Below are 25,957 nucleotides of genomic sequence, written 5' to 3'. Positions count from 1 at the left end.
AGTGACACATTAGGAAATGCCCATCCATGAGCTCTTGCTGGCAACTGCTCTCAGTGCCTGCACATCCAACCCCCACAGAGCACAGCAAACAACCCAGTAACATGGCCACACAAAACACTGCTGAATAATGTTTTCAATGTTTAAAACACTGTCACATTTATCAAATACAAACGTGTTTTTTAAATCTCCTCTATTTAGAAAATAAAAATACTAATGCAACAAAGCAAAAATGAATTAAATCTCTTTATGACAAAGTATTTATGTCCCAGTATTTTGGCTCCAAAGCATTTTATAAGATGTTATTTTTAAATCTCTATCATTTCCACCCTCCCAGTGACTTGAGAAACAGTACTTGAAAACGGTAGGTCTCCCAGCTGACAAAAATCTTAAATTCGTGAAAAAGCAATTTGGCTTTTGAAGATCCAATTTAATTTTATTGGTTTAATAATACTTAAGTCATTCAAAGTTATCTTTAATGAATAATATGTAGATAAATATCATTAAAATATTTTCAAATTTAGAAATATGTGCTTAAAAACACTGCTTTCTCATTGCAGTATTATATTTAAAGGCCAGAATTCTGAGCAACAACCATCATTTACAAAAAATTTTCTGTCAGACAAATATTAGGTCCCCGACCTATCACGCCTGCCCGTCAGATAGTAAGCACGCTCAGCGAAGACTCCCCCATGAGAGCAGGAGCAGTGCATTTTACAGCTTACCTGAGCCTCGATGCTCCTCTGCTTCACTGTGTCCTCCTTCTCTTTCAGGTCCTGGGCCACATTGTTCTTTTCCCTAGAAGACCAGCAAACAATGCAAGAGTATCTGAGAACATCAGCTACAGCTGGTATGGCTATCCATCCTCCTAATCCTGAATCTCTTTTTAAATACATGCTGAAACATTCAATTTTTAAATGAAGGGCAGAATTTTCTACCCTCTTTAAATTATTTATGGAATAGAAATCAATATAAGCTCTGTTTGTAAAGAAAAAAATGCTTCCTCACTAAAATGTGGTGAAAGGGGGATAGATTAAAAAAGGAAGAAGCAAAAACTAATCAATGGAACACTCAGATTTCAGTGATCTCACTGTTGCTATGGTGATACCATCCAATGAAAACTGCGGGTGGAGAAAAGGAGGAGTTGCATCAGCTCTGTAAGTTTAACCCTTAACTGTCACTGTCCTATTAAATAAGAATGGCTGATAGAAACAGTGAACAATATTAAGAAACAGAGCCATTTGTGTGTTAATTTTCCTTAAATATCAGTGTACATCAATTTTACAGTGCAACAACAGAAAAGTATAAAAGATTGTTAAGATATAGGTAGCACACTCTATGAAAAACCACATTTACTCCAACAGGGTCCTTTGGGGCTACCTATGAAGCCCAATAGGTCAATATACAAAATCATGTACATTATGTTTAAGAACAGTCCAGAGAAGTGTGATATCTTTCCCTCAAGTCAAACACACAAGGCTCTCCTTTAAAATAGCATCCCAATTTCCTATGTTCTTTAACAAAGCTGTAGCCATACGAATGAATCTAAAAAATAAAAATAAAAACCCTTTGATTTAAATTACAAAATAAAGCTATTTCTTTTCCTAGAACAAATTTAACAACCCATGTTTACTAAAACCATTAACATGTACTGCTCTTTTATTTCCTGCAAAATGAGAGGTAAAAAAAGTCCACAGAATTCTTCAGCAATACATAGGAGTGGGGAGAAGAAGGCAATATGGAGAGGGGAAGAAAGCATTTAAGAAGCCTTCTAGTCTTGGATGGCAGTTTCATCTTACAGAGTCATTGCCATGTTTCAAATAACTAACATAAATCAGTATGTAACAGAACCCAAATGTAAGCTCCGATTCCACTTAGCTGTATTATAAAGTGAGAAAATTATGTTAACTATGTGGGGAAGAAACTGCATGCCTTATCTGTATAGCTCATCTTGTTAAAGTGCAGCACCAAATCAGCTGTTCTGGATCTATAGGTACAGTGATCTGAAGATTTGTGTGGAGGAAAAGGTACATGAATAAAGATATTTGTACACTGTTACTTTTAAATACCTAAAATAGCCAAGGAACTCAGGAACCATTTGTCAAATGGGTTGCAATGTGGGTCGAAATGACATGGAGATTTTAAACAGTCCCTTTACCAATCCATCACTGTTCCAGCCTTCCTTCCACCTCCAATCCCCAACCCTTACCAAATTATGTGAAAACAAAAACCAAAACATCTGAAAATGCAACACAAATTCTGCTAACTCAATCTTTGACATGTTTCTTTTTATCCTTATGTGAGCAGATGAGTGTTTCCAGTTCTGCTGCAGTATGCCAGAGATAAATCACATAAAAATCTAGCGTCCTCCAAATCTCCTCCCCATCCCCTCCCCAGCTCCATGCCCCCAAATCCTCAGAGACATTCCACACAAGGTCAATATTACTTCAGCTCCATTTCAGACGGTAGATAATGAAAGTAGAAGACGTTTTAATGTATCGGAAAGCGTTGCTGCAGACATGAATGTGCATCATTTAAATTCTCTCTGTTGCTCTTTTAACTCTTATTACTGACAGTGTCTGCTCAAGCCTCTGTACTCTGCTGTTAGCTCTTGTTACTCACAGTGCCTGCTTGGAAGACAGAATGTGCACACGGGAGACAGAGCTGTAAGAAGGCAGTGAGCTCACGTAAAGTAATGCAGATAGAAGAATGGCAGAGCAAGGGAAGCTCACTTGGTGAAAAAGAGACCACTAAGATCAGGGCTCTTAGTAGCAAGTGTCTATGCTTGAATAAAATAGAGGATACTTGAGGAGCAAATGCTACTGCTTATAATTTATGGTATTTGGGGGAAGAAACAATAGAGCAGATATCTCTAAATATATGCTGAAGACTATTCTCCACTAAATAAGAGAACCTTTAAAAATAATTTCTTAGCTCAGATATCAATAAAACTTAACTCTAACTTATGTTTTGTTAACCTAAGGGAAATCCTGGTTCCTTTACTAATTCCTTTGACAATATAGACAAAACTAAGTACCATAACATAGTACTGGCCAATGTATAAAAATTAATTTAGATTATAATATCAGAAACACCAAATTGCTAATCAGTTATCTTAAAATAGCTCTTACCTCTACCTACACTCTTGTTTTCAGGTAATTAAAGACATGTAAACATATACTTGGATACATGAAAAAAATGATTGCCTATATTTCTTACATTATTTCTTCCTTTAATTTTTTTCTAAAGGTAATGTATAAATAATCAATACAAAATACTAAAAATGTATGCAGATTTCTATGTAAATTTTTATGCATGTGTATATATATGTTCCTATGTATATGAGCAGGAGGACATGTATGTGTTTGGGGGGGCAAGGTATATGTCTGGAGTCTTCCTTGATCACTGTCCACACTATCTATCTATCTATCTATCTATCTATCTATCTATCTATCTATCTATCTATCTATCTATCTCTATATAAAAGGGGGGCAGGTCTCTTACATGCACCTAGAGCTTGCATATTTGGCTAGTCTACCTAGCAGTTTGCTCAGGAGATAGATATTCTGTCTCTGCCTCCCTACTGAGATTACAGGTGGACCACCATATCTCCCCAATGGTGCTGGCTATCAAGGCCTCACCCATATATACTTGCTTGACAAGCATATTACCTGATCAGCCATCTCCTCAGCCCCCAACACATTCTGTTTAGCATACTTTAAAAACTAAAGGCTCTGTACCACAATTAAAAGTGATATATTCAGCTTCTCAAGTAGCCTCCTATATACTGTATGGATAATAAAGAAGTCATGTCCAAAAACAGGGAGAGAAATTGCCTTAATCACCCTTTATTTAGATGACCTCACTGCCCTATTCATTTGCACATACTCGCACAGCCTGAGAAATCCACAGTACTAATGCTACAGAGAGGAAGGGATAGAACTCCCTGGCAATAGAAGGGCTGACTGTTTTGATTCCATGTCTCTTATATTGGACCCATCATGGAAAGCACAGTTTAGGCTAGGCTTTCAGAGGCACGAGGTCGACAACTGCAGAAATTAAACATGAGGAAGTCAGATGCAAGGGCAGTTGGGTCAAGAGAACCTGAGTCCACAATTTACTTCTATTTTTCCAGGCCAAGTTTATGGGGAGGATAGAGGGCACCATCTGTCTTGACTTTGACATAATGCCAACAGCATCACAGACAGGACTAAATCACTTTCCATATCCTTCCAGATACACAGTTGTCATTTTTATGAACATAGCATCCATCATTTTCTAAAACTAAAAACCATTAAAAACTAGAAAGCTTGTAAAAACTCACAAAGCTGTATTTTTTTTTTTCCAGTCTTGGTATTTCTTGTAAAACTCCTTTAGGAGCAATCTAAATTTAAAATGTTAATACTAAGAAACTTAACTACTAATTTCTATTACAAGTAAAGAAGTATTCTATTCTCATTAAATAATCTTCAATGAGATGTCTAAGTCTTAGAGTAAGGAAAAGAACAAGATTCTAATCCAGCCTGCTACAAAAGTGTCTTTCAGACAGAGGTCACATCTTATTCTTCACTATCTTGAGTTAGGATGGCAAAGTACACATGACGGAAGATATAGATTTTGAGTCTAAGTATCAGTCACCCTTAAAGATGACGGAATACTCTCTGAACCAGTGAAAAGGACACAGCGTTACAAGGCAAGGCTAGAAAACAATCTAAGTGCTGGCACTGAGCTCATGGAACAGAGCTTAAGACATACGCAGGAGGAATTCTGTACTTGCCAGGCAGAGCAGAAACATACTTGAAAACACAGCACTCCGGAGGCAGAAGCAGGCAGATCTCTGTGTGTTCTAAGCAAGTTCCAGGCCAGGAAGAGCTACTAAGTTAGATCTGTCTTTAAAACAAACAAACAACAACAAAACTCCTGTACCTGGCAAAACTGGCCTTAAACTCTCCCCACATAAACAAGAACTAGTAGGCCTGTCCTATAAGAAATGCTAACAAGAGTCCTTCAAATGAAAACATGATAGACAATAAGTTAAAAAGCATATGATAATGTAAAGGTTTCTAGTAAAGGTAAATATATGAGCAAATACTAGAAATGACATTATTATAGTTTTGGTTCACAATTTCACCTTACACTTTCTGTAAGATTTAAATGAGAAATTTCATTAAAAACTTCTCTGTTAGTAGAAATGTAATCCATAAAAATATCTGTAACACCAATAAACTAAAAGAACCAGAGTCTTTATGTGACTAAAATGAATGTCAGCTAAGCTCAGATTAGGAGTTAGGGCTGTAATTAAGTTAGTAGGCTTTACAGTATGCATGAAACCCTGGGTTTGGTAAACCCAGTACAGCATAAAACTGGGCACCCTGGCATTCACACCTGCAATCCCAACACTCAGGAGGTAAAGGCAGAGGTTCAGAAGTTCAAGGCCATCCTCAGGATAGCAAGTTTAAAGTCACACTGGGGTATATGAAAACCTGTCTCAAAAAGAGGTGTTGGGAGTGGGGAGTTAAGTGGAGCTGGTTCGGTATGATCATAATAATCATACCGAACAGGGAGCCAGTCACTGTCACTGTCAGCAAGCTTGGTGTGTCATCTTCTTGCTTGTGGTTCTTTATCATTATATAGCATCAATTATCCTAAGGAGCAGAACTGAAAATGGCCCTTTCTCTTCCCCAGGGTTCTAGGTCATGGTTGAAAGTGACAAGTCTCCTGTCCATCACAGCACACATACACCTGCATCTTTTTTTTTTTTTTTTTAACAAACAACACTTATTTCCTCCATATTTTTCTTAGCCCTACAGAACAAGATGCTTACACTGAACAAGAACTACTCTACAGGGGATGCTTTCCTTTCTACTCTTTCCGCTAACACAGAAATATACACATATACATATATACATCAAACTGTCCAATTTTGGAAGATTGAAAAGTTATGGAGATTACTAAGGTAGCAGTTAATAAATGTACTTAACGTCACTTAAAATGTACTTTTAAGTTCTAGTCCCAGCTATTTACAAGGCCAGGGCAGGAAGTTAAAGGCCTTCATGGACTACATACAAAGGGAGTTTTAGATCAGCCTGGGCAATTTAGCAAGATCCTTAATACAGGGGAAAAAATTTTAAAGTGGGTGATATGGCTCTGTCCCCTTAGCTTCATTATCAGGCCCACCTAGGGTAGAGCCAGCAGAGGTGATCAGCATGCTATGCCTTGAGCTCCACTGTCAGGCCCTGCCAGCCTCCATGAGTTCTGCCAGCATCAGGAACATCCAGCCAACCCAGCATAAAGATACAATCAACAAGAGTCAGGGCAATATGGCACCATCAGAGCCCAGATATCTTACTTCAGCAAGCCCTGGACATCCTAACGCAGCTGAAGAACAAAAAAATGACCTTAAGTCCAATTTTATGAAGATTTTTTTAAAACAGAAAATTAATAAATCCCAAAATTCAGTAAACTACAAAAATCTGGAGCTATATAACTAACTCAAATGGCTGAGCACTCACAAAAGACTCAGGAACAATCTCCAGTATTAAAACAATAGACAACACATAGCGGTTAAAATGGTTATATACATTAATGATCAAAAATAACACAAAAAAGAAAGCAGAGGTGAGACTTTCTAGATAGACTAAATGTATCTGCGATGAAAGGCACATGTGGTGAGGAAAGCTGAAATGGAACCGTAAGCATGCAGAATTGCAGCACACAGGAAATGCTGAGCCCTGGAGGTTTCTAGACTAGAGTGATCTGAGAATGACAGTATTTAGCAATACCGTCTCTGCTCTCCTTTTCAGCTTGTGGGGAAGAAAGGAATGTCATTCAACTGCTGATAACTGCTGGAAAGGCAACACAATAGCCTCGGGTTTTATTTGGAAACTGTTAGAAGTTTAGAGTTATGTTAAGTAATAACTACATAAAGATGGTGGTAAGTTTTAGCTTTTCATTAAAATGAATCTAAAAGAAGGTAGCCTTTTACTCTGACTCGACTAAACACTTCAAAGTTTAGGACAGACACTGATTTTTACTTAGATTTTTTAGTTTCTCTAAAATTAAAGTTGGGCCCCTATTTATAACTTGTTGGTAAAATAAACATTAGTTATAAAATAGTAAGATTAATGCTGTAAACATTCTTAAAATGTATATACTTAAAATACACACACACACACACACACACACAAAACTAATTCTCTTAGTTCTAGGAGGCTGGCTGTTTTTCTGTTTTTAAATTAATGTATGTTTTACTTTACGTGGTGTTTGGGGTGATTATACATGCACACCACCAAGTACATGAGTGCATGCACAGGCTAGAAGAGGGTTTCCAAAATCCTGGAACTGGGACTACAAGTCAGTGGTGTGCCACCTGAGCTGCTGTGACCTCAACAGGATCTCTGCAAAAGCAAGTGCTCTCAGCCACTGCATCATCACCCCAGATAGAGGCGGGCTGTTTTGATGAGCTTTTCTTTCCCCTTGAGAAATAAGAGAATATATCCATGGGCATAAATTGTTGAAAATAGAACTTAACAAAAACAAACTGACAAAAAACAAATTTGGGGGCTTGGCTTCTATAAAACCAAAGCACATTTAGTAGCAGAACCCAAAATTAGATCCATTTTTTTGAAGAAAAAGAAATGTTGGGCTAGAGAGATGGCTTAGTGGTTAAGAGCACTAATTGCTCTTCCAGAGGTCCGGAGTTCAAATCCCAGCAACCACATGGTGGCTCACAACCATTTGTAATGAGATCTGATGCCCTCTTCTGGTGTGTCTGAAGACAGCCACAGTGTATTTATGTATACTAAATACATAGATAAAATTCTTTTAAAAAAGAAATGTTTATTTTTCAAATAAAAAGTACCTCATTTGTTATTTTTATCCAGGACAGGAAGTATAGAAGGAAACATAAACCCTGAATTTGGTGTTCCTAACTATTTTAAAGGAACAGTAAAGTTGCTAACCAAGATTAATTTACATTACACCCAGAAAAAAAAAATCCAGCATAATATCTAGCACACTAAATAAACTTCAGGAGCTATTATTAGGATCATTCTTTTATTTATTAATATAAAATCACATTTACTGGCTTCCCCCACCCCCCACTCTTGAAATAGGGTCCCAGAACTCAATATTTGGACCAAGCTGGCTTTGCACTCATAGAGACAGACCTACTTCAATTTTCCTAGTGCTGGGATTAAAGGTGTATGCCATCATGCTGAGCTGTTTACTGGGTTTCCAGAGGTGGCAAGGAAACATACAAACTGATGACACCTGACCCTTCTGTTGGCAGAGATTGGAAATCTACAGATCCTAAACTTTCTTGTTTGTTTTTGTTGTTGGTTTTTGAAACAAGGTCTCACTACATAGCCCTTGCTGTCCTGAAACCAGGCTGACTTCAATCTCTACCTATCTTGGCTTCCACTAACATTAAAGCCTCCAAGCCTGGCTTAGAACCTAAAATTTTTTGAAAGACGTTTTGTTTTCCAAACTCAGACTATAATACATCTTAAAGCTTACTGCTTTAAGATATAACTGTCCCTTAGTAAGCTACAACCACAAAATATATGTAATTAAAGATTATCTAAAAATCTATATATTAAAAATAAGTAGGTTTTAATATATTTTACTTACTATATTAAAATAATATTACAGCCTGTAATAAATCTGAAAAATGTTACTGAGATGTTTTACATTCCTTTCTGATACTTTGAAACCAATACATTTTAATGTAATAGTACATCTTAACCTGGACCTGCCTATTCCAGCGCCATCACTGGTGAGGCAGTCATTGCTGATGCCTCCTAGTGTTGGTGCCAAGGAAGTGCTAGAAACAGATCAGACTGGATCATTTAAACACAAGTACACTTGGTGGTACTATAACCAATGATCTCTTCAAATCTAATGGTTTCTAGTAGTAACTTAATAAATTAAAAGCATAATTTTAAAAATTTAAGTAGAATTCTAAGGCTTTCTTAAGAAAATCGTTCTTTGAGATAGACTCACTTTGTAGTCCAAATGGGCCTTGAACTTGTGATGAGCCTTTAGTGTGCTGGAGTTACAGGAATGTGCACTATAGAGCACTTGTGAGAACTCAGGCTCAGACTATACCTCAGCAGGGGAAGCTTGTTCAGTTTTCAGAAGGCCCTGACGTGAGCACTGCAAAAGAACACAATAAAGCTCCTGCGGATAGCTAGGCAGGACTCTGACGGCTCTATCAAAAGTTATTGTTTTACATCAGTTCTTGAATTAAACAAGACAGAAACCTACACACGGAGGAGCAGAATGACATGGGGATGACCATACCCAAACCAATGCGTTAGCCCCATGGGAAACTGGCAAATCCTTCCCAACCTACCCCACCCCTGTGAGCCTCAAAAAGATGGCAAAGTTTTCCTCTAGTCCCCAGAATTTGCCACCTTCAGACTGCTCCTACTAAGATTAGCTAAACCTGACCTCTTGTTCATCTGTATAAAATAATCTGCCTCCTTGTTCAACTGTACATAATGAACCTGTCCTCTTGTGTGGTTGAACATAATGATCCTACCTTCTATTCGACTGTTCATGATAAATGCACTGAGCCCAGCCTACCTAATCCCAGTGTTTTTAGTCTCTCTCTCTCTCTCTCTCTCTCTCTCTCTCTCTCTCTCTCTCTCTCTCTCTCTCTCTGTGTGTGTGTGTGTGTGTGTGTGTGTGTGTGTGTGTTCTTCATTTTCTCACTGTCCTAAGTAGGTCAACCTTTGGGACTGTGCAGACATGGCACTGACCACCTGGCTACAATGGTCTTGTTTGTCTTCACCTAAGGAAAATAATGCATTCACTCATTCTAAATAGCATTTATTGAGCAACTATTCAGAAAGTCTTATGCTCTCAGGTATGAGCTGAGTACTGAAGATTATAATAACCTATACTGACTCACATATTCTCAGCAGCTATATAATAGTGTGTGCATTTCTATTTTACAGACAAGGAAACTAAGCTACTTGTAGTTAAATATCTGACAAAATCAGGCTAGCAAAGTGGCTGAGTGGGTAAAGACACGTGCAGCCTAGTGTGACAAGATGTGTTTGATCTCCAGGACAGACATGATAAAAGAAGTTGTGCTATGACCTCCATGTGTACACACAATCCCACATACTAAATAAATGTAAAAACAATATGACAAAATGATGCCAGATAACCTGGAAGTCTGGTTAAAAGTTGTACCACTGAAGTCCTGTACTGCATGACCGGCTGTGTGTGGAAGAAGAGACAAGAGCTGGAAAGGAGCTCAGTGCATCAAAGCACTTGCTGTCTAGCCTCACAACCAAAGTTCTAGCCTTAACACTGCCTTCTGACCTCCACCTATACTTTGTGGCATGCATGCTTGTACACATGTACACACACATACACACACACACACACACACACACACACACGCCTCCACAGAATAAATAATTTAAAAATTGTTAAATCAATATAAAACCTCTTCCTCTTCAGGGACATTGCAAGAATTCAACAAGAAAATTTATATAAAGTGGATGTATCACAATACCCAGTAACTATAATTATCTATCTTGTTTATTGGCCTAAAACCAGGATAATAAATAGGCCTGGCAGGATGTGACTTTTGCTTCCTATGTTTCTGCTAAAAGGACAGACAAGAAGGAAGTAGAATCTAGCAGATGTCAAAATATTACCTCCTGCCTCAGCATAAATTATCATGACCACACTATACAAGTGACCAAAATAGCCTCAGTTTCTTGCACCTTTCCAACTTTAAGATTTTTTCTTAGGGGGTTGGAAAGATGGTTCAGTGGTTAAGAACACAAGCTGCTCTTGCTGAGGACCCAAGTTCCCTTCATAGTACCCACAATTGCCTATAACTCCAGCCTCACCAGGATCCTATACTTTTGGCTACCACGGGCACCTGATTCACATGTGCAAACCCCCCACCAACACACACATAATTAAAAATAAAATAAATCTAAAGCAAAGCAAACCCCCCAGAACTTCTCTGAGGCATTTACTTTCAGAGTAAAGATTCTTATGGAATCCATCAATAGCTTTTAAAACTTTAGCTGGACATAGCAGTACATACCTTTAGGCCCAGCACTTAGGAGGAAGAAGCAGGGGAATATCTGTGAGTTTGAAGCCAGGTTGATCTACATATCAAGTTCTAGACTAATTAGGGCTACAGGGTGAGATAAAATAATGAAAAATAAACACACAGATAATGTTTCTGAAAGTGGAAAAAGAGCAACTAGCAACCTAAAGATTTCAAAAATAACTTAATAAGAGATATTAAGCTTGGGCCATAAAGCATGAAAAAAAAATACTTACATGTAATGAGAGGTTACAGCACTCTGCTTGGTGCTGAAGGTAAAAGAGCAAATACAATGTCTACTCTTAGGAAGGTTTACAGTGTCACAGGAGACAATACAATGTGGGAAGTGTCTAAGAATGGCCAGGAAGACAGAGAAAACTCTACGGTTGTTGTTGTTTGAGACAGGGTCTCTTTGTATAGCCCTGGCTATCCTGGAAATCTCTCTCTAGACCAGACAGACTTTAAATTCAGAGACCCACCTGCCTCTGCCTCCTGAGTGCTCAGATTAAAGGTGTGCACCTCTGTGTGCTGCAGGGAAAACACCATGAAAGAAGAACTCTTAATACTTCACTAAGAAATAAGGTTAGGGAGTTACTAGGACGTGGGGGTCCTGGCAGCACATTCTACATCAGCTAGAAGTCCTGGAAATTGAATATCTTCACCTCTAAACCAATGAAAGGGCAGTGAGATGGCATAATGGGTAAGGAAGGCACTTGCCACTAAGCCTGACAATCTAAGTTAGATCTTCAGGACGCACCTAGTGGGAGGAGAACTGACTCCACAAACTTGTGCTATGGCCTTTACGTATGCACCACAGCACACTCATACATGTGCACCACAGCACACTCTCATACATGTGCACCACAGCACACTCTTATACATGTGCACAATATACTCATACATGTGCACCACAGCACACTCTTATACATGTGCACAATATACTCATACATGTGCACCACAGCACACTCTCATACATGTGTACAATATACTCATACATGTGCACCACAGCACACTCTCATACATGTGCACCACAGCACACTCATACATGTGCACCACAGCACACTCATACATGTGCACCACAGCACACTCATACATGTGCACCACAGCACACTCTCATACATGTGCACCACAGCACACTCATACATGTGCACCACAGCACACTCATACATGTGCACCACAGCACACTCTCATACATGTGCACACACACAAATACATAAATAAATAAAATAAACAGTAAAAAAAAAAAACCAACAATGAGGATGGAATCTTCCATCAGAGAATAATTTAGTAAAGTCACATATACTTTTTAAATTCTTTCTTGTTTCATAGTCATACACATTAATTCTAAAGTATTGTAAAAGTTCAAAAGGACAGACTCTCAAGAGTAAAACTTTTGTATAGAACAAATGTATGTTCACAATAATGGGAGGCTAGGTATATAATAAAATATTTTAAAGACTTGGTGTTCTAACACAAACTTTAACATTCTAATCTTAATAAATGTAGCTTTAGTATACATTGATGAGTCTTACCATGACTGGGTAAGGTGATATACGAAAGTCTGCCTGTATTACAGGTCTCACTTAAAACAGAAAATATTTTTACAAATATCATTTTCCACACAAATGAATCATACATTGATAAAGTGTGACTACAATCTAAAACAAGGTTTTGCAACTCCTTAGTTTTCGTAAGTTAGTCACAGAATGTTAGGTGTGCTCCTCATGGAGCACTACAGTTAGTTACTGTTAGTTACCAGTCATTAGGGCAGACACAGTGCTATAGTTAATAGCTTAACTGCTCAAACAAACTACATATTAGAAATGGCAACAAACACAAGGAGTATTTATTCATGGTGTCCTAATTCCTATTAAAATAACCGCAAAGACATTTTATACATTAAACAACTCTGTAAGTCAAAAAAGCAAGTTGTAGAACAATAGAGAACATGTCTTTCTACATCAGCTTGAGACACAGAGACAAGTATTTTCCTATCTAGATGTTTAAATGTTAATAGACATACAAGCAAGCAGGAATGTTTAATGGAGCATTTATAAACCTTGTGAAAATCAAATCTGAACATTATTATAGACACAGTAACCCAATGTTTACTTGTTTTACCAAAGTAATAAGAATGTAGTGTGTGTGTGTGTGTGTGTGTGTGTGTGTGTGTGTGTGTACATGTATGTATGCAATGGGTATGAAAGCAAGAAGTAAACAGTGGACATCTTCCTCAATTACTTCTCTGATATTTGATTTTTAAAAAGCATTCTGATTCAATTTATGCAGAAATATGGTAATTACATAAAGTATATATTGTACATATAATTTATATGTGTGCTTATAAAGTCAGCTATAATTTTACTTTACATACCTCTGCAGGTCAACTATTTCATTGTTAAGGGTGTCTAGTTCCTTAATAGCAGAGAAATCTGCAACAGGACTTGATCCTATGATGTTCTAAAAAACAAAAAATCCACAGTTATACATTATTACTATAAATGCTAAGCACTAAAAATGCTAGAAGCTATACAGGGGAACAAGGTATTTCATTTTACTACATCATTAGCACTTTTAACTCATTTAATAAAATACTTAGAACAACTATATATGTAAATGTAATTATGTATGTACTTGTAAATTAAGATGGTTCCATTATAATCTCTAGAAAGCTATTATGAACCCACACTCAGACACATTGCCTTTGTAATGTTATCCTAGTCTACCCAGAATTCTACAGTAAATAAAACATACACTAGAGTAGAAATGAATTCTTCTACTGAGATGTGTTATTTATCAGCAAGAGGGATGATGACTTACTTCCATTCATATCATCTAACACAGAGTAACCATACGAATTTTGTTGAATCTCAGAATTATAATAGTGGTTGATTTTATTCAATTCAACAAATACTAACTTTTGTTAAATGCTTTTAGTAACTACTCAATTTAACCTAAAACCTACTAACCAACTGCTCAAACATGTTCTGTAATATTACTATCATTATATACATAACTCTATATATATCTTTCTTTCATATTAATGTTGTTTTGTTTTAAGAAGCTTTTAATTCTGTGTGTGCTCGCAAGTGTGAGTGCATGCATATTTGCACACTACAGAGCTCAGGAAAGGTATCAGATCCCCTGGAACTGAAGTTGTAGGTGGTTGTGCAGTGTGGCACAGGTGCTGGAAGTCAAACTCCAGATCCTCTCCAGAAGCAACACACACTTAACTGTTAAACCATCTCTCCAGCCCATTTTGGTTTTTTTGAGGCATTTACCCAGTCTGGCCTTAAACTTGTTACGAAGATAATGGTGACCTTGAATTACTAATCCTCCTGCCTCTATCCACAAGTGCTGGGATTACTTGAGATGCTACTGTACCCAACACTTAGCTTTCACTTAATAAATAATATTAAATATCAGAATTGGTTACCAAGTGTTACTTACAGATACAAAATCTAGACTTAATTTAGATTTTGTCACTTTTAACTATATGCTCTTCACCAGAAAAATGGAGAATTTAATCTCTGCCCTGCTTACTTGGGTCAGATAAACAGTTTTCTTCTTTGAACTCCCACTGATGACCTGTTTAGCTTCTTAAAGTCAGAACAAAAGGATAACTGTTTCTTTAAACACCTGATTTATACAGTTACAATCTGATTGGCAAATAACAGAATCATCAACTTCTGGAAATGGTAAAACGGAAACCTAAGATATATTAGTGACCTCATTAGCAGAATATAAAACTGAGTATTAATACTAATGTGAATTTAATGTACATCACTGACTTACACAACAGATGAAACCTGAAGGCTCCATAATATTCTATAATATTCCATTTTCTCACACTTATTAAAATAACTTAAAGTTTACTAAGCCCATCAATTAGTTCTCAAAAGTGATCTAAAAGTGGATTATTAGGGAGGTCGGTATTAACTCAATTTAGAGCTGAGGAAATAGACCAAGTGACTGCTCAAAGTTGAACCTGGCTATTAATTTTATCAAGTCTTCTGATAACATTAAAAGGGCCATTTCCTAACATGACCTTTAGCATCTGCATCCCAAGATAATTTAGAAAAAACTGTGCCAAAAGTAAACTTGGTAAACAGTTTGATTAAATTTGATAAATAATTTCTTGTATGTTTTTAAATATCACACTGCTTGTTAGAACTGCACTGTTTTGACGATCAGCATTAAAACTCATCTATATGGTCTCAATTAAAATTCTAATTTCATATGGATTACGACTTTGCATCAAATATATTTCTTTTGAAGGGTTAGTTGAGACAATGCTTCCCCCTATATAGCCCAGGCTATTCTTGAGCTCACTCAAGAATATAGCCTAGGTTAGACTTAAATTTACTGTAAACCTCCTGCCTTAGCCTCTAGAGTGCTGAGGTTACTTGTATACATTGCCATAATGATTCTCAAAAAAAAAAAAAAAAAAAAAAAAAAAAAAAAAAAAAACAACCAAAAACCCTCTTAACTAAACCCCACTAAAATACAGACTGTTACTGACACTATATTAAATTAAAATTTCTGCATGAGAGAGTTACTCACTAGTTTTGGCTTTATTTAAATTTGACCTGTGGATTAGGATGAGTCAGTCTGGCAGGCAAGTGAAAAAAAAATAGCACTTGATCTCATTTTCATCACCAAGAGTAGCTTCTATCACTTAAATTGCTACTGAGAAGTGTTCTATCAGAGGTGCAAGTATACCAGAAAACACATGGTTTCCACACCTCTTCTGTCACTCCAACTTTAAAAAGTAGCTCAGATTTGAGTCTTTCCTATTAAAATACCAGCAGATAAAAGGATAAAGTTAAACAAATTAGTTTAACCTCAAAAAATTAGAAGGTGGTAGCTTTATATGACTAAAAATGGAATGCAAGAAAATATGGAAACATCCAGCTAACATTATATATAGCATGTGAAAGGCACACAAAGAAAAATGTAACTTTATTTTGTTCTTTTATTTAATTTTGAATTATTTTTTATGAGTATGAGTGTTTGCTTGCCTACAAGTCTGCACACCAAGTGTGTACTTGGTGTCTGTGAGGAACCAGAAAAGGGCTCTGGATCCCCTGGAAGTGCAGTTATAGGTGGTTGTGAGCTGCCATGCATATATGAGCTAGGAATCCAAACCAGGTCTTCTGGTAGAGCAGCCAGTGCTCTTAACTGCTAAGGCATCTCTCCACACACCCCTCTTTGTTTAGTTTTAAGTGTATGAGTGTTCTGGCTGTGTGTAAGTGTACATGTAGTGCTGGTGGAGGCCAGAAGAGGGTGTCAGCTACCCCTGGAACTGGAGTTACAGACAGTTGTGAAGCTACTGAGACTGAGAACCAAAACCCAGATTCATTGGGAGAACAGTCCTTGCTCTAACTGCTGAGCCATCTCTCCAGTCCCACATGCAACCTTCTTACAAATACTTTCTCTCACATTTTCATAAGTCTCACTTTAGTGATTATAAGTGGATTAAGGTTTCCAGGGAAAGCAAGCCACAGTGCATGCAAGGATCAATTGACATGTGATAAAAGCATGCTTATCAACTGTTTTCACTGTCAACTTGGCTGCATTTAAAAAAACACTCTAATTTCAAAATACATCATGTAAATAAAAACTGTAATGCTAAAATACAACAACAAAGACAGCATAAAATAAAGCTCTAACCTTGAGAGAGAGGAGAGTTAAGAAACTGACAGTACAAGAGCGAAAGCAGAGTGCTGCAGAATGGGAAAAACAGTCCAAACTAGAACTAGAAAAACACAGGAGGAAAGCGACATTCAAGGAGGATTAGTGAAGCTACAGAAATGCAGTACCACTTTTTTTTATTAGTAATAAATCAGATTGTAAGGAGAAAAGAGATTATTTGAAAGTAAGCATAAGTTTTATTTTATTTTTTGGTTAATAGATAAGACAACAATTAATATAACACCAACACTAAAAATTATAAAGCATTTCCATGAATCTGGAACCAAGAGACAAAGTATGCTCTAGAGAATAGATTTCTGAGAAGTCTACTAAATTATAAACTGGGTAACAGATAAAATCTCAAGTATGTACTAGCAAACAGATTTCAATAAACAGACAAAATTGACTCAGTTCTGTTCTCTTGGAGACCAAAGTTGATTAGTGTTGTAGTCATTATCAATTAAGAATGGTAAGAAAAACTCTACATAAGTCTACAATGTTGCACAGCTGAGCAACAGGAACAGAGCAGAGCTTAAATAAAAGCCCTGCATCTTTCTGTGCAGTATCACTCTCAGCCTCTTGGTAACCTAGAGAAACTGTCAGACATCAAAGAGTGCAAAATTCACAAAGTGCCCCATCCCAAAACTCACAAGGTACAAAAACTTTTTCATATATTCAATTCTCGGGACCTGGAAGTAGTGAATTCTATTTAGATTACATGGTGGCAAATTCCAATTTTGACTTTTGCTATATAAAATTTGTTTTAGCTGTTTTAAAATAAATGAAAAATCAAAACATTTTATTAATATTTAAAGAAAATACTCAACAGCACACATTTGGCAGTTTCCATTAACATACAACCCTGAAAAAGCACTACAGAAATATTTATATTACAGGTAAAAAGAGGATTAAAGATACAAAGTTTGGGTGGGATGTTTTATTTTGTTTTTGGGTTTTTTTTTTTTTTTTGTTTTGGTTTGTTTTTTTTTTTTTTGTTTTTTTTTTTTTGTTTGTTTGTTTTTTTCTTTGAGATGAGGTTTCCTTGTGCTTCCCAGGATAGCCTTGAACTTCTGGATTTAAGAATTCTTCAGTGTCAGCCTTCCCAGGAGCTGAGACTACAGGTTCAAATGACACTTGGTTATTTAATTTTGAAAGCAACTAAACCCATCATATGTCTTTTGGAAGGTCTATTATAGACTGGGATATTGTAAGTGCGCTATATTAAAAAGGAGTTTCAGATAAGAAAGAAAAAAATTCAAAGGAAACTGTGAATAAAATAAAGATGTTCTGAAACAGAAACCCAACTAACTTGTAGCTGTTTAAGTATGAAATCCAGCTGTATACCCAAGAATGAAGGGTCATTCTATGGCAAAAGTCACATACAGATGTATCCTCAACATACAGTTTTTCTTGAGGGCTATTTTGATGTAAAATTGATACTAACCAATTACTATCCCTAGATTTTGTTTCCATATTTGTATTGTTTTTTCTAAGAGTGAATTATCAGGGCTGGAGAGATGGCTCAGTGGTTAAGAGCACTGACTGCTCTTCCAGAGGTCCTGAGTTCAAGTCCCAGCAACCACATGGTGGCTCACAACCATCTGTAATGGGATCTGATGCCTTCTTCTGGTGTGTCTGAAAACAGCCACAGTGTACTCATATCTCACGTCCATAAAATAAAAAAATAAATCTTTTTTTAAAAAAAGAGTGAATCATCAAGTAAAATGTAACAATTTAATTCCTACAGCTAGCATTTCAATTCTATTCATAAAATTTGACTATGCAAGGTACATGCCTATAATCTTAGGGAAGTGAAAGCAAAAAGGATCACAAGCTCAAGGTTAATTTTCAGCTACACAGTGTTCAATGCAAGCCTGGGCTATATGAGACCCTGTTTCAAAAAATATTTTAAAATATCTTCAATTTAATATAGTACAGTACAGCTGTCATATGAATAATGCATAGTGAAGTTGACAAGTTGCAGTTCACGGATGTTAATAGAAGGTATATGAACATGCTCACAGACACACACAAGCTACCAGCTCTGAGTGCTCTGTCCCTCCAAATCTGTGACTTGATACAGCACTTGTCCTTTTCTAGGGCATGCAGATCTTCTTTGAAGTTACCTTACCTTTTGTAAACTGGACCTGTCTGATGGTGGAATCATCTCAGGAGTGAGAATATGAGGAGGGTCAATGCCTTTTATTAACTTCTGATTGATTAAGTGAAAAGCCAAGGCAAACTGGTCCTTTGAAAGCTTTCCACAGTCCTTTGTGTCACATAGTGACCTATACAAATAAACAAAACAGTACAATGATGCTACAGTTACTAACCCCATAACTCCAGAAGAAAAATGTGATGGTAACTTTTTAAAAAGCAATCAGCTGAATTGCAAAAGACAAATGAGAGCTTGTTCAAAATTTACATAACTATTATAGAGGTGGACCAATTAAGATGCTGAAAAGATCACCAAGGCTCAGGAAACATCATGGAAGAAAGGGTAGAAAAAATGAATGATCAGGAAGCTGAAAGGGGTGCTGTGAAATGCTCCCTTCTGGATGTAAATTGCTGTTGCAGTCACAAGCATAGCAGCTGTAGTTACCTATACAACATCAAGCCATCAACATTGCTATATGCACAAGAGAGGTACACACTAGGCTCCACCCTTAACTGAGGACTCAGTTAATGGCTTCAGGGGAAGGGAAGTCATATTTCTTCAGTGAAGTAGTCACTGGTAAATTACACGTAACCCAGTAAATAATCCTACACTCATGTACATGCAAACAATTCTAATTAAGTTCAGGAGAACAGAAAACAAACAAATAAAAACATAAAAGTTAAAAGAAAATAGGTTGTAAGCTCCAGAGAATGGAAGGGTGATAGAGAGGGTAATGGACAGTGTGTGTGAATGGTCAAAATATATTATATACTTGTTTACAATTGTCAAATAATGAATTTTTAAAAAATTTAAAGTGCACCAGAAAACAGATGTATAGTCAGTATCACATGTGGACATATTCAATTTTATGAACGCATACAGTCATTCTGAAGCTATGGAATTTTTGCTTACATGTTCCTGCACTTATCTAATACAAAGAAATTGAAACCCCAGAGTTAAAACTAGAAGCATAAGCTTTATGCCTTCTTTTATGACTTGTGTTCTTTACCTGCACTGTCTTTCCTCATCACCCTTTTCTGTTCTCCTTACCACATGTGATACTTACTATTCTGAGATGTGTATCTATATGTACATGTATATGGTATAGGCAAGGACCCACAAAGAATACACAGGATTTTTCTTTCTGAGATTAAGTAACCTCAATATTATACATCTATTTTGCTACTAAGATATTTATATCCTCGTTTATTGCTGCTCTATTCTCTATAGAATGAAATGGGACCAACAGACCTCCATCAACAAATAAGTGGATAGCAAAAATCTGTGTGTGTGCGTCATATGGAAAACTATTCAGTTTTAAAGAAAAATAAAATCTCTCTCTCTCTCTCTCTCTCTCTCTCTCTCTCTCTCTCTCTCTCTCTCTCTCTCTCTCTGTTTGTGTGTGTGTGTGTGTGTGTGTTTGTGTGTAGAGGGAGAGGCAGGAGGAAGGATGGAGAAAAGGAATGAGGGCCAGAGAAAGACAAACAGAGACAGACAGTCAGACAAACAGACAGACTCATTTATTCCAGGTTGGTCTTAAGGTCACTGTACAGCCAGATTGGACCTGACCTTTAGATCTTCCAGCTCCTTGGATCCTGGGATTGCAAGTGCGGACCACCATACCCGATTTATATAATGCAAGGGATCAAACCCAGGCTCTCCTGCAAGAGACCTTACCAACTGATCTATATCCCCAGCCCTAAAGATACTACTTATTAAAGTGTTAAAATTACAGCCATCTAGATTCTCTACAGAATTCTTTAGAGTAGAGCTGGTGTTAACTGAGGCCCCACTTTAACAACCTAACTAGTAATTGACACCTCAGGTCCCTAAAGCTCCAGGCAAACAAACCCATGTTTGAGGTTTAGAGGATTTTTTTATTACACTTTTGAATTTGTTTATTATGCATAATTCTTTAATTCTGAATCTCCTCTATAAAAAATAAAACAAAAAATAACTTATTCACAAAAGTAGTAAAAAAAATACAAATGTATAAAACTAGAGTTAACATACAATCACATATATACACATTTTAAAAATTATTAAAATAAAGTATTACCAAATGTGGGCTAGCAAGGCAGAAGGTAAGCCTGTTTTCAGGAAGGTTTCACGGACCTCTTGTCCAGACACATATCCATCCATATCCTTATCAGTTTTTAGAAAGATTTCATCATATTTAGCTTTTTCTGCAGGAGACACAACCCACTAGAGTAGGGAGAGAAAGACTGTTAAAATGCATCCAACCTTGAAAAGAATATCCACTTGATACTCTTTTCACACATAACAGTATCTATCACCAGCCTGAACAAATCCACCCAAATAACCTTGATGGCAGTACACTGCCTCCCACACATCAGAATCCAACAGTAGAAAGGGAAAGCAACAAATTTAAAGTCAGTTAAGACATTTACAGATGCCAGGTTAACATTTTTCTTTTAAGTAACCAATGAAGTCAAGCACAATTAAGCCTGACCTTTGAATTCCCATATTAACATCAGTAACTGGTGTTACTATATAAGCAATATCCAGATAATCCCCAAGTTTTATTCTCTATAGTTCCATGCAGCATTCTTGCCCAGAGCTGAATGTGCACATGCTGTCTTTAGTTGTCTTTACACAACCTGACAAGAGACCATCAGAGGAAGAAAGAATCAATCAGAAAATGACCTGTTCTAAAGAATCAAGAATTAACTACAGATTAGAACCAATTATTATGACAGGGCAGGCATGCATGTTAGCACACAGTATCTTCCATCTCCATCTTTAATGTCTGATAGATGAAGGCAAATCCAGTTAAACATCCGCAGGACCTAAGGAGCACCTGCCTCCTCTGGGCATCATGCTATACAGGTAACCATGGGAGCGCAGCATCTTCGACTGCAACTTCTCTATCAGTCACATCCATGCACTTTTGTTAGAGCAAAATCCTTGAACCCCAATAGATTTCTACCTGTCTTAATGGTGATTTTGTAGGTAAAATGCCTACAGGTGGTAAGGAGTGGTAAGATTCCTTGGATGCTGAAGAGGGGATCACCCACATGGAGCCTGATATACTGACCGTTTTTCTCTTAGAAGGTGGCACCAAGGCTGGAGGCAAGGACATTGGCACAGGTTCTTTCTCCAGTGCACAGTATACCAAAAACATGGCCTTAAAGATAAACAAAATGGTATTAGATAGTATTTTTAAATTAGTACAAAATTCATTCACTGAGTTAAGCCCTGTTCAACCACAAATCATTTTCAAATCATCCTGTTTGCTTTTAAGGTTTCTCTGTGTAGCCCCGGCTGTCCTGGAACTTGCTCTGTAGATCAGGCTGGCCTCAAATTCAGAGATGTACTTCCTTATGCCTCCTGAGTGCAGAGATGAAATTTGTGAGCCACCATGACCTCATCTCAAATCTTTTTTGAGATGAAGAAAAGTTGAGAGAAAAAAGGAGAAAAAGGGAAGAAACAAAAAGAAAGAGGAAGAAAAATAAAGAACTCAAAGCCAAATAATTCTTAGGAAGAAACACTCAGCAGCAAAATGCAGAGGTACAACCTTCAATTGAAGTTATTGCAATAGCAAAGAATATAAGAATTTGAGTAGAAAATGCTGTCTATAAAGAAATTTCCTAATATATAAAATGCTCCTAAAAATTAATAGACCATAAGTCCAATAGAAAGATGGACAAAAACTATGAACAACTAATCTGCACACCCCCACAATGGACACCACAAATAGCCCAACCTTTAACATATAAAAGCCATGCTCAATTTTACCCTTAAACTAAAAGTATAAGTTAAAATTATAGCACATTAACATTTTGCCTAAGTGGCAAGAATCTCAAATTTCATAAGGTACTTGGGAGAACTGTAGGGAAAGAGGCACTGTCAGATTGCTAGTGGGCACTGAAGAGTAATAAATGCCACTTTATCAGGATTATTTGGAGCAGGGGGCAACTGGGCAAGACACAACATTGCCTTAAACCACCCTTTGGCCTCAGTTCTCAAGTGCTGGGGCTACATGTATGAGCCACAGCCTCACCTACCTTTACACAGCGTGGATGTGGTGCGTAAGAGGCACTAAGAGGTGTTACTCTGCTGCTAGCTACTACCCACCATTACCACTGCCATTACTATCTACCTAGTCTCTGCTATCTGCCGTCCGCACCTACTCTAGGGACCGAGGCCTTCTTCTTTGCCTTCTCATTTACCTAAACCTCTACATATGTTGAAGACACTGTAATAGCCTAAGTTTTACGCCACTTCTTGGAGAGTTTTTCTTTCCTTAAATTGTCTCCCAAGTAAATATGAACTATACATATTAATAAACTTGATTTTCTTTTGAGAACATGTCTTTCTTTACATGAATCTCAGCCAAGAACTTGAAAAGACTAGAGGGAAAACTAGTTTTCCTACTCTACAGAACTCAAATCAGTAATAACCTTTTGAAAGGCAAACTGACCACCAAGTTGCAAATATACTCTTCCCTTTTGCTCAACCATTCCACATCTAGAAACTAATACTTACATTGTTTTCTTACATATAAAATGCTGTCTGAAAAGGATTATTAACCACAGAAATTGGTTGCAACAGCACCTGTCCATCAATAAAAGACTAACTTAAAAATTATGGTATACCTATGTTACGGTAAGTATTAAAAAGTATAAACCTTTTATTCCACTCTAGTGCCAGCACCCGGGGAGCCATATGGCACTGTGGGGATCTCTAACTTGGTGCTCCAAGGTGACTCTAAGAACTCAGGCACGGTTCACTCCACCACCCCTGCTGCTTCTGACCCAGGTGGATGCAACTGCCCAGTATGTTGTTTCCACTCACTTTCCTCCACCTCCCTGTACAAACATGACTCCACATCCATGAACTTATCCAACAGGTTTATATGTTAAATTCTCAATCCACAAACTCTCTACACAATAAGCTTACAACCAATGGACAAAGATATAAACTGCCCATGGAGCACCAAGTGCCATATGCCCCACTGGGAACCAACACTAGCAGAGGATACAATGTTTACACTTTTAATATTTACTGCAACATACCTGTATAATAAAAACTATGAGACGATAATTTTAAAAATTAATTAAACTAGGTGGGGGAAGCACACTCCTTTAATCCCAGCACTTGAGAGGCAGAGGCAGGAGGATTGCTGAGTTTAAGGCCAACCTGATCAACAGAGTGAGTTTCAGGACAGCCAGGGCTACACAGAGAAAACCTGTCTCAAAAGCAAAACAAACAAACATCATGGGAAAGCATTGCAGTATTGTCTTTACGAATATGCAATTTTCAAAAAATAGCAGATTTTGAAATTTAATTGGAATTAAATTGGAAGCAATCCATTGTATGCAGTCTCCAAAACAATATACCAGAAAAAAAATCACAAAGTGTTTTATGAGAAAGTAAGTCCAAAAATCTAAAGCACAATGATAATATAAAAAAAAAAACACATACCTCCAGAGTGTGTGTGTGTGTGTGTGTGTGTTTTGTATGATCTTCTGTAGTAGGTATTATCATAAAGAGCAAATAATTATTCACAATTTTTGTACATCTGGACCAGGAAAATTCAAGGATAAGCCAGAAACTAAGAAAAGTGGCTGGTCAGAGAAGATTACATCAGTTGAGGGCAGAGATGGATCTTTTCCACTATCTTCTTGTACTAATTTTTGATGATTAGAATGTATTACCTATCTTAAAATGTTTAAATACCTAAAGCATATATATTAAAAAAAAGCACACTGTCTATAGAATATCTCAGTGTAAAACACTGTAACTTCTCCATGTTAAAGATATCTTTCATACTCTCAGAGGATGAAAGTTTTATGGCTTAAAAAAAAAAAAAGAAAACTATATAATAAAAGAAAAACAGACAATATCCTTAATCATGTGAAATCACTCAAAGTTATACGGAACCTTTAAAAGGATTTCCATTCCAACTGCGAGTGGGTGCATTATTTCTTGATTTTCTTCTACTGAAAATCATAATTCTCTTAAAAGGAAAATTTGCTTTGGGATCCTATCTTAACTAAATTTGAGTTTTATAGAGTTTCAAATCAGTACTGAGTACTCAATACAACTATGACCCACAATTTATATGATGGCTAATATAAATGAAGAAACTGTAGCTCAGGAATGCTAACTTGTCTAATACAATATTTTAAAGATGCCACAGGGTACTGTATACACTGGTGTCACGTGCCTATAATCCCAGTACTCAGGACCAGGCAGCAGAGGACTGAGTCTAAAGCCAGCCTAGGTTATATAAGAGTATGATTCAAAAAGAAACCTTTTTTGATGTGTGTGCATATGTTTGACACACACACACACATATGTATATAAATATACATTTAAAAATTTAATATATATAACATATAAATAATATAATAATATATATAAACGTATATGGTACAAACCAAGATCTCCCTAAGTACAGCATTAACAACAGCACCTGTATACTAATTTTGACTACCATACTTTCCTTTATAATTGGAAAAGTTAAATCTGACCTGTGGACCCAGATTTTAGTGCACATTAGAATTTCCTGAAATTTTGGAATCAGTAGAGCTGGCACTGGGCCAAAGAATCTGCATTTCTAACAAGTTCTCTGGGACTGTGTATCCAAGAATAGTCAAACTAAGCCTTTACCACAAACTGGCCAAACAATAAAGAATTCAATGTCAGTTTGAAAACACATGAACCCTATGTCTCAAAAATGTGAAGCTCCAGAAAGAAACAATCTGTTGAGCACACCCTTTCCATCCAAATTTGCAATACGTGTAGCACTAGACTGGACTCTGCTAATAGAGTGACTAGCGTGCACAGCAAGGTCAGCATTCTTGTTGCAGATGGAAGTCATTTCCGGGAAAAGTGGACACTAAACAAAACAAAAAGCAATGCTTGCCATCTGCTGCCAATAGACAACACATGTTTTCCTAAAAGTAAATGAGTTACTAATTTCATGTTTCTTGAAAATAGATTCCCTGACAAAACTAAAGCCAAAATTTTGTTCACCAAACTAATACTAATACTGA

At 36.9% G+C, this 25,957-nt stretch overlaps 1 protein-coding gene across 4 annotated transcripts in view; it reads right to left on the bottom strand.

The window, feature by feature from the left end:
- EPS15 (epidermal growth factor receptor pathway substrate 15) overlaps window positions 1–25,957 on the bottom strand; it is a 91,936-nt gene that overhangs the window by 32,481 nt on the left and 33,498 nt on the right. For 3 of the 4 annotated variants that reach the window (XR_013975126.1, XM_080921055.1, XM_080921057.1), the window contains exons 9-13: window positions 21,883–22,080; window positions 20,992–21,137; window positions 18,906–19,062; window positions 13,455–13,540; window positions 723–795 (exon numbers count right to left, since the gene is read on the bottom strand). Coding sequence is in view for 3 of the 4 variants with exons in the window: in XM_080921055.1 (XP_080777181.1) it covers window positions 723–795; window positions 13,455–13,540; window positions 18,906–19,062; window positions 20,992–21,137; window positions 21,883–22,080 (660 nt within the window). In the remaining variant the exon portion in view is untranslated. The remainder of the gene's footprint in view (window positions 1–722; window positions 796–13,454; window positions 13,541–18,905; window positions 19,063–20,991; window positions 21,138–21,882; window positions 22,081–25,957) is intronic. The other variant, XM_080921056.1, reaches the window with a different exon arrangement.

The sequence above is a fragment of the Micromys minutus genome (assembly GCF_963924665.1).
Source record: "Micromys minutus genome assembly, chromosome: 9".
Lineage (NCBI taxonomy): Eukaryota > Metazoa > Chordata > Mammalia > Rodentia > Muridae > Micromys > Micromys minutus.
The sequence above is the reverse complement of the archived record's forward strand: the minus strand, read 5'-3'. Positions and strand labels throughout refer to the sequence as shown.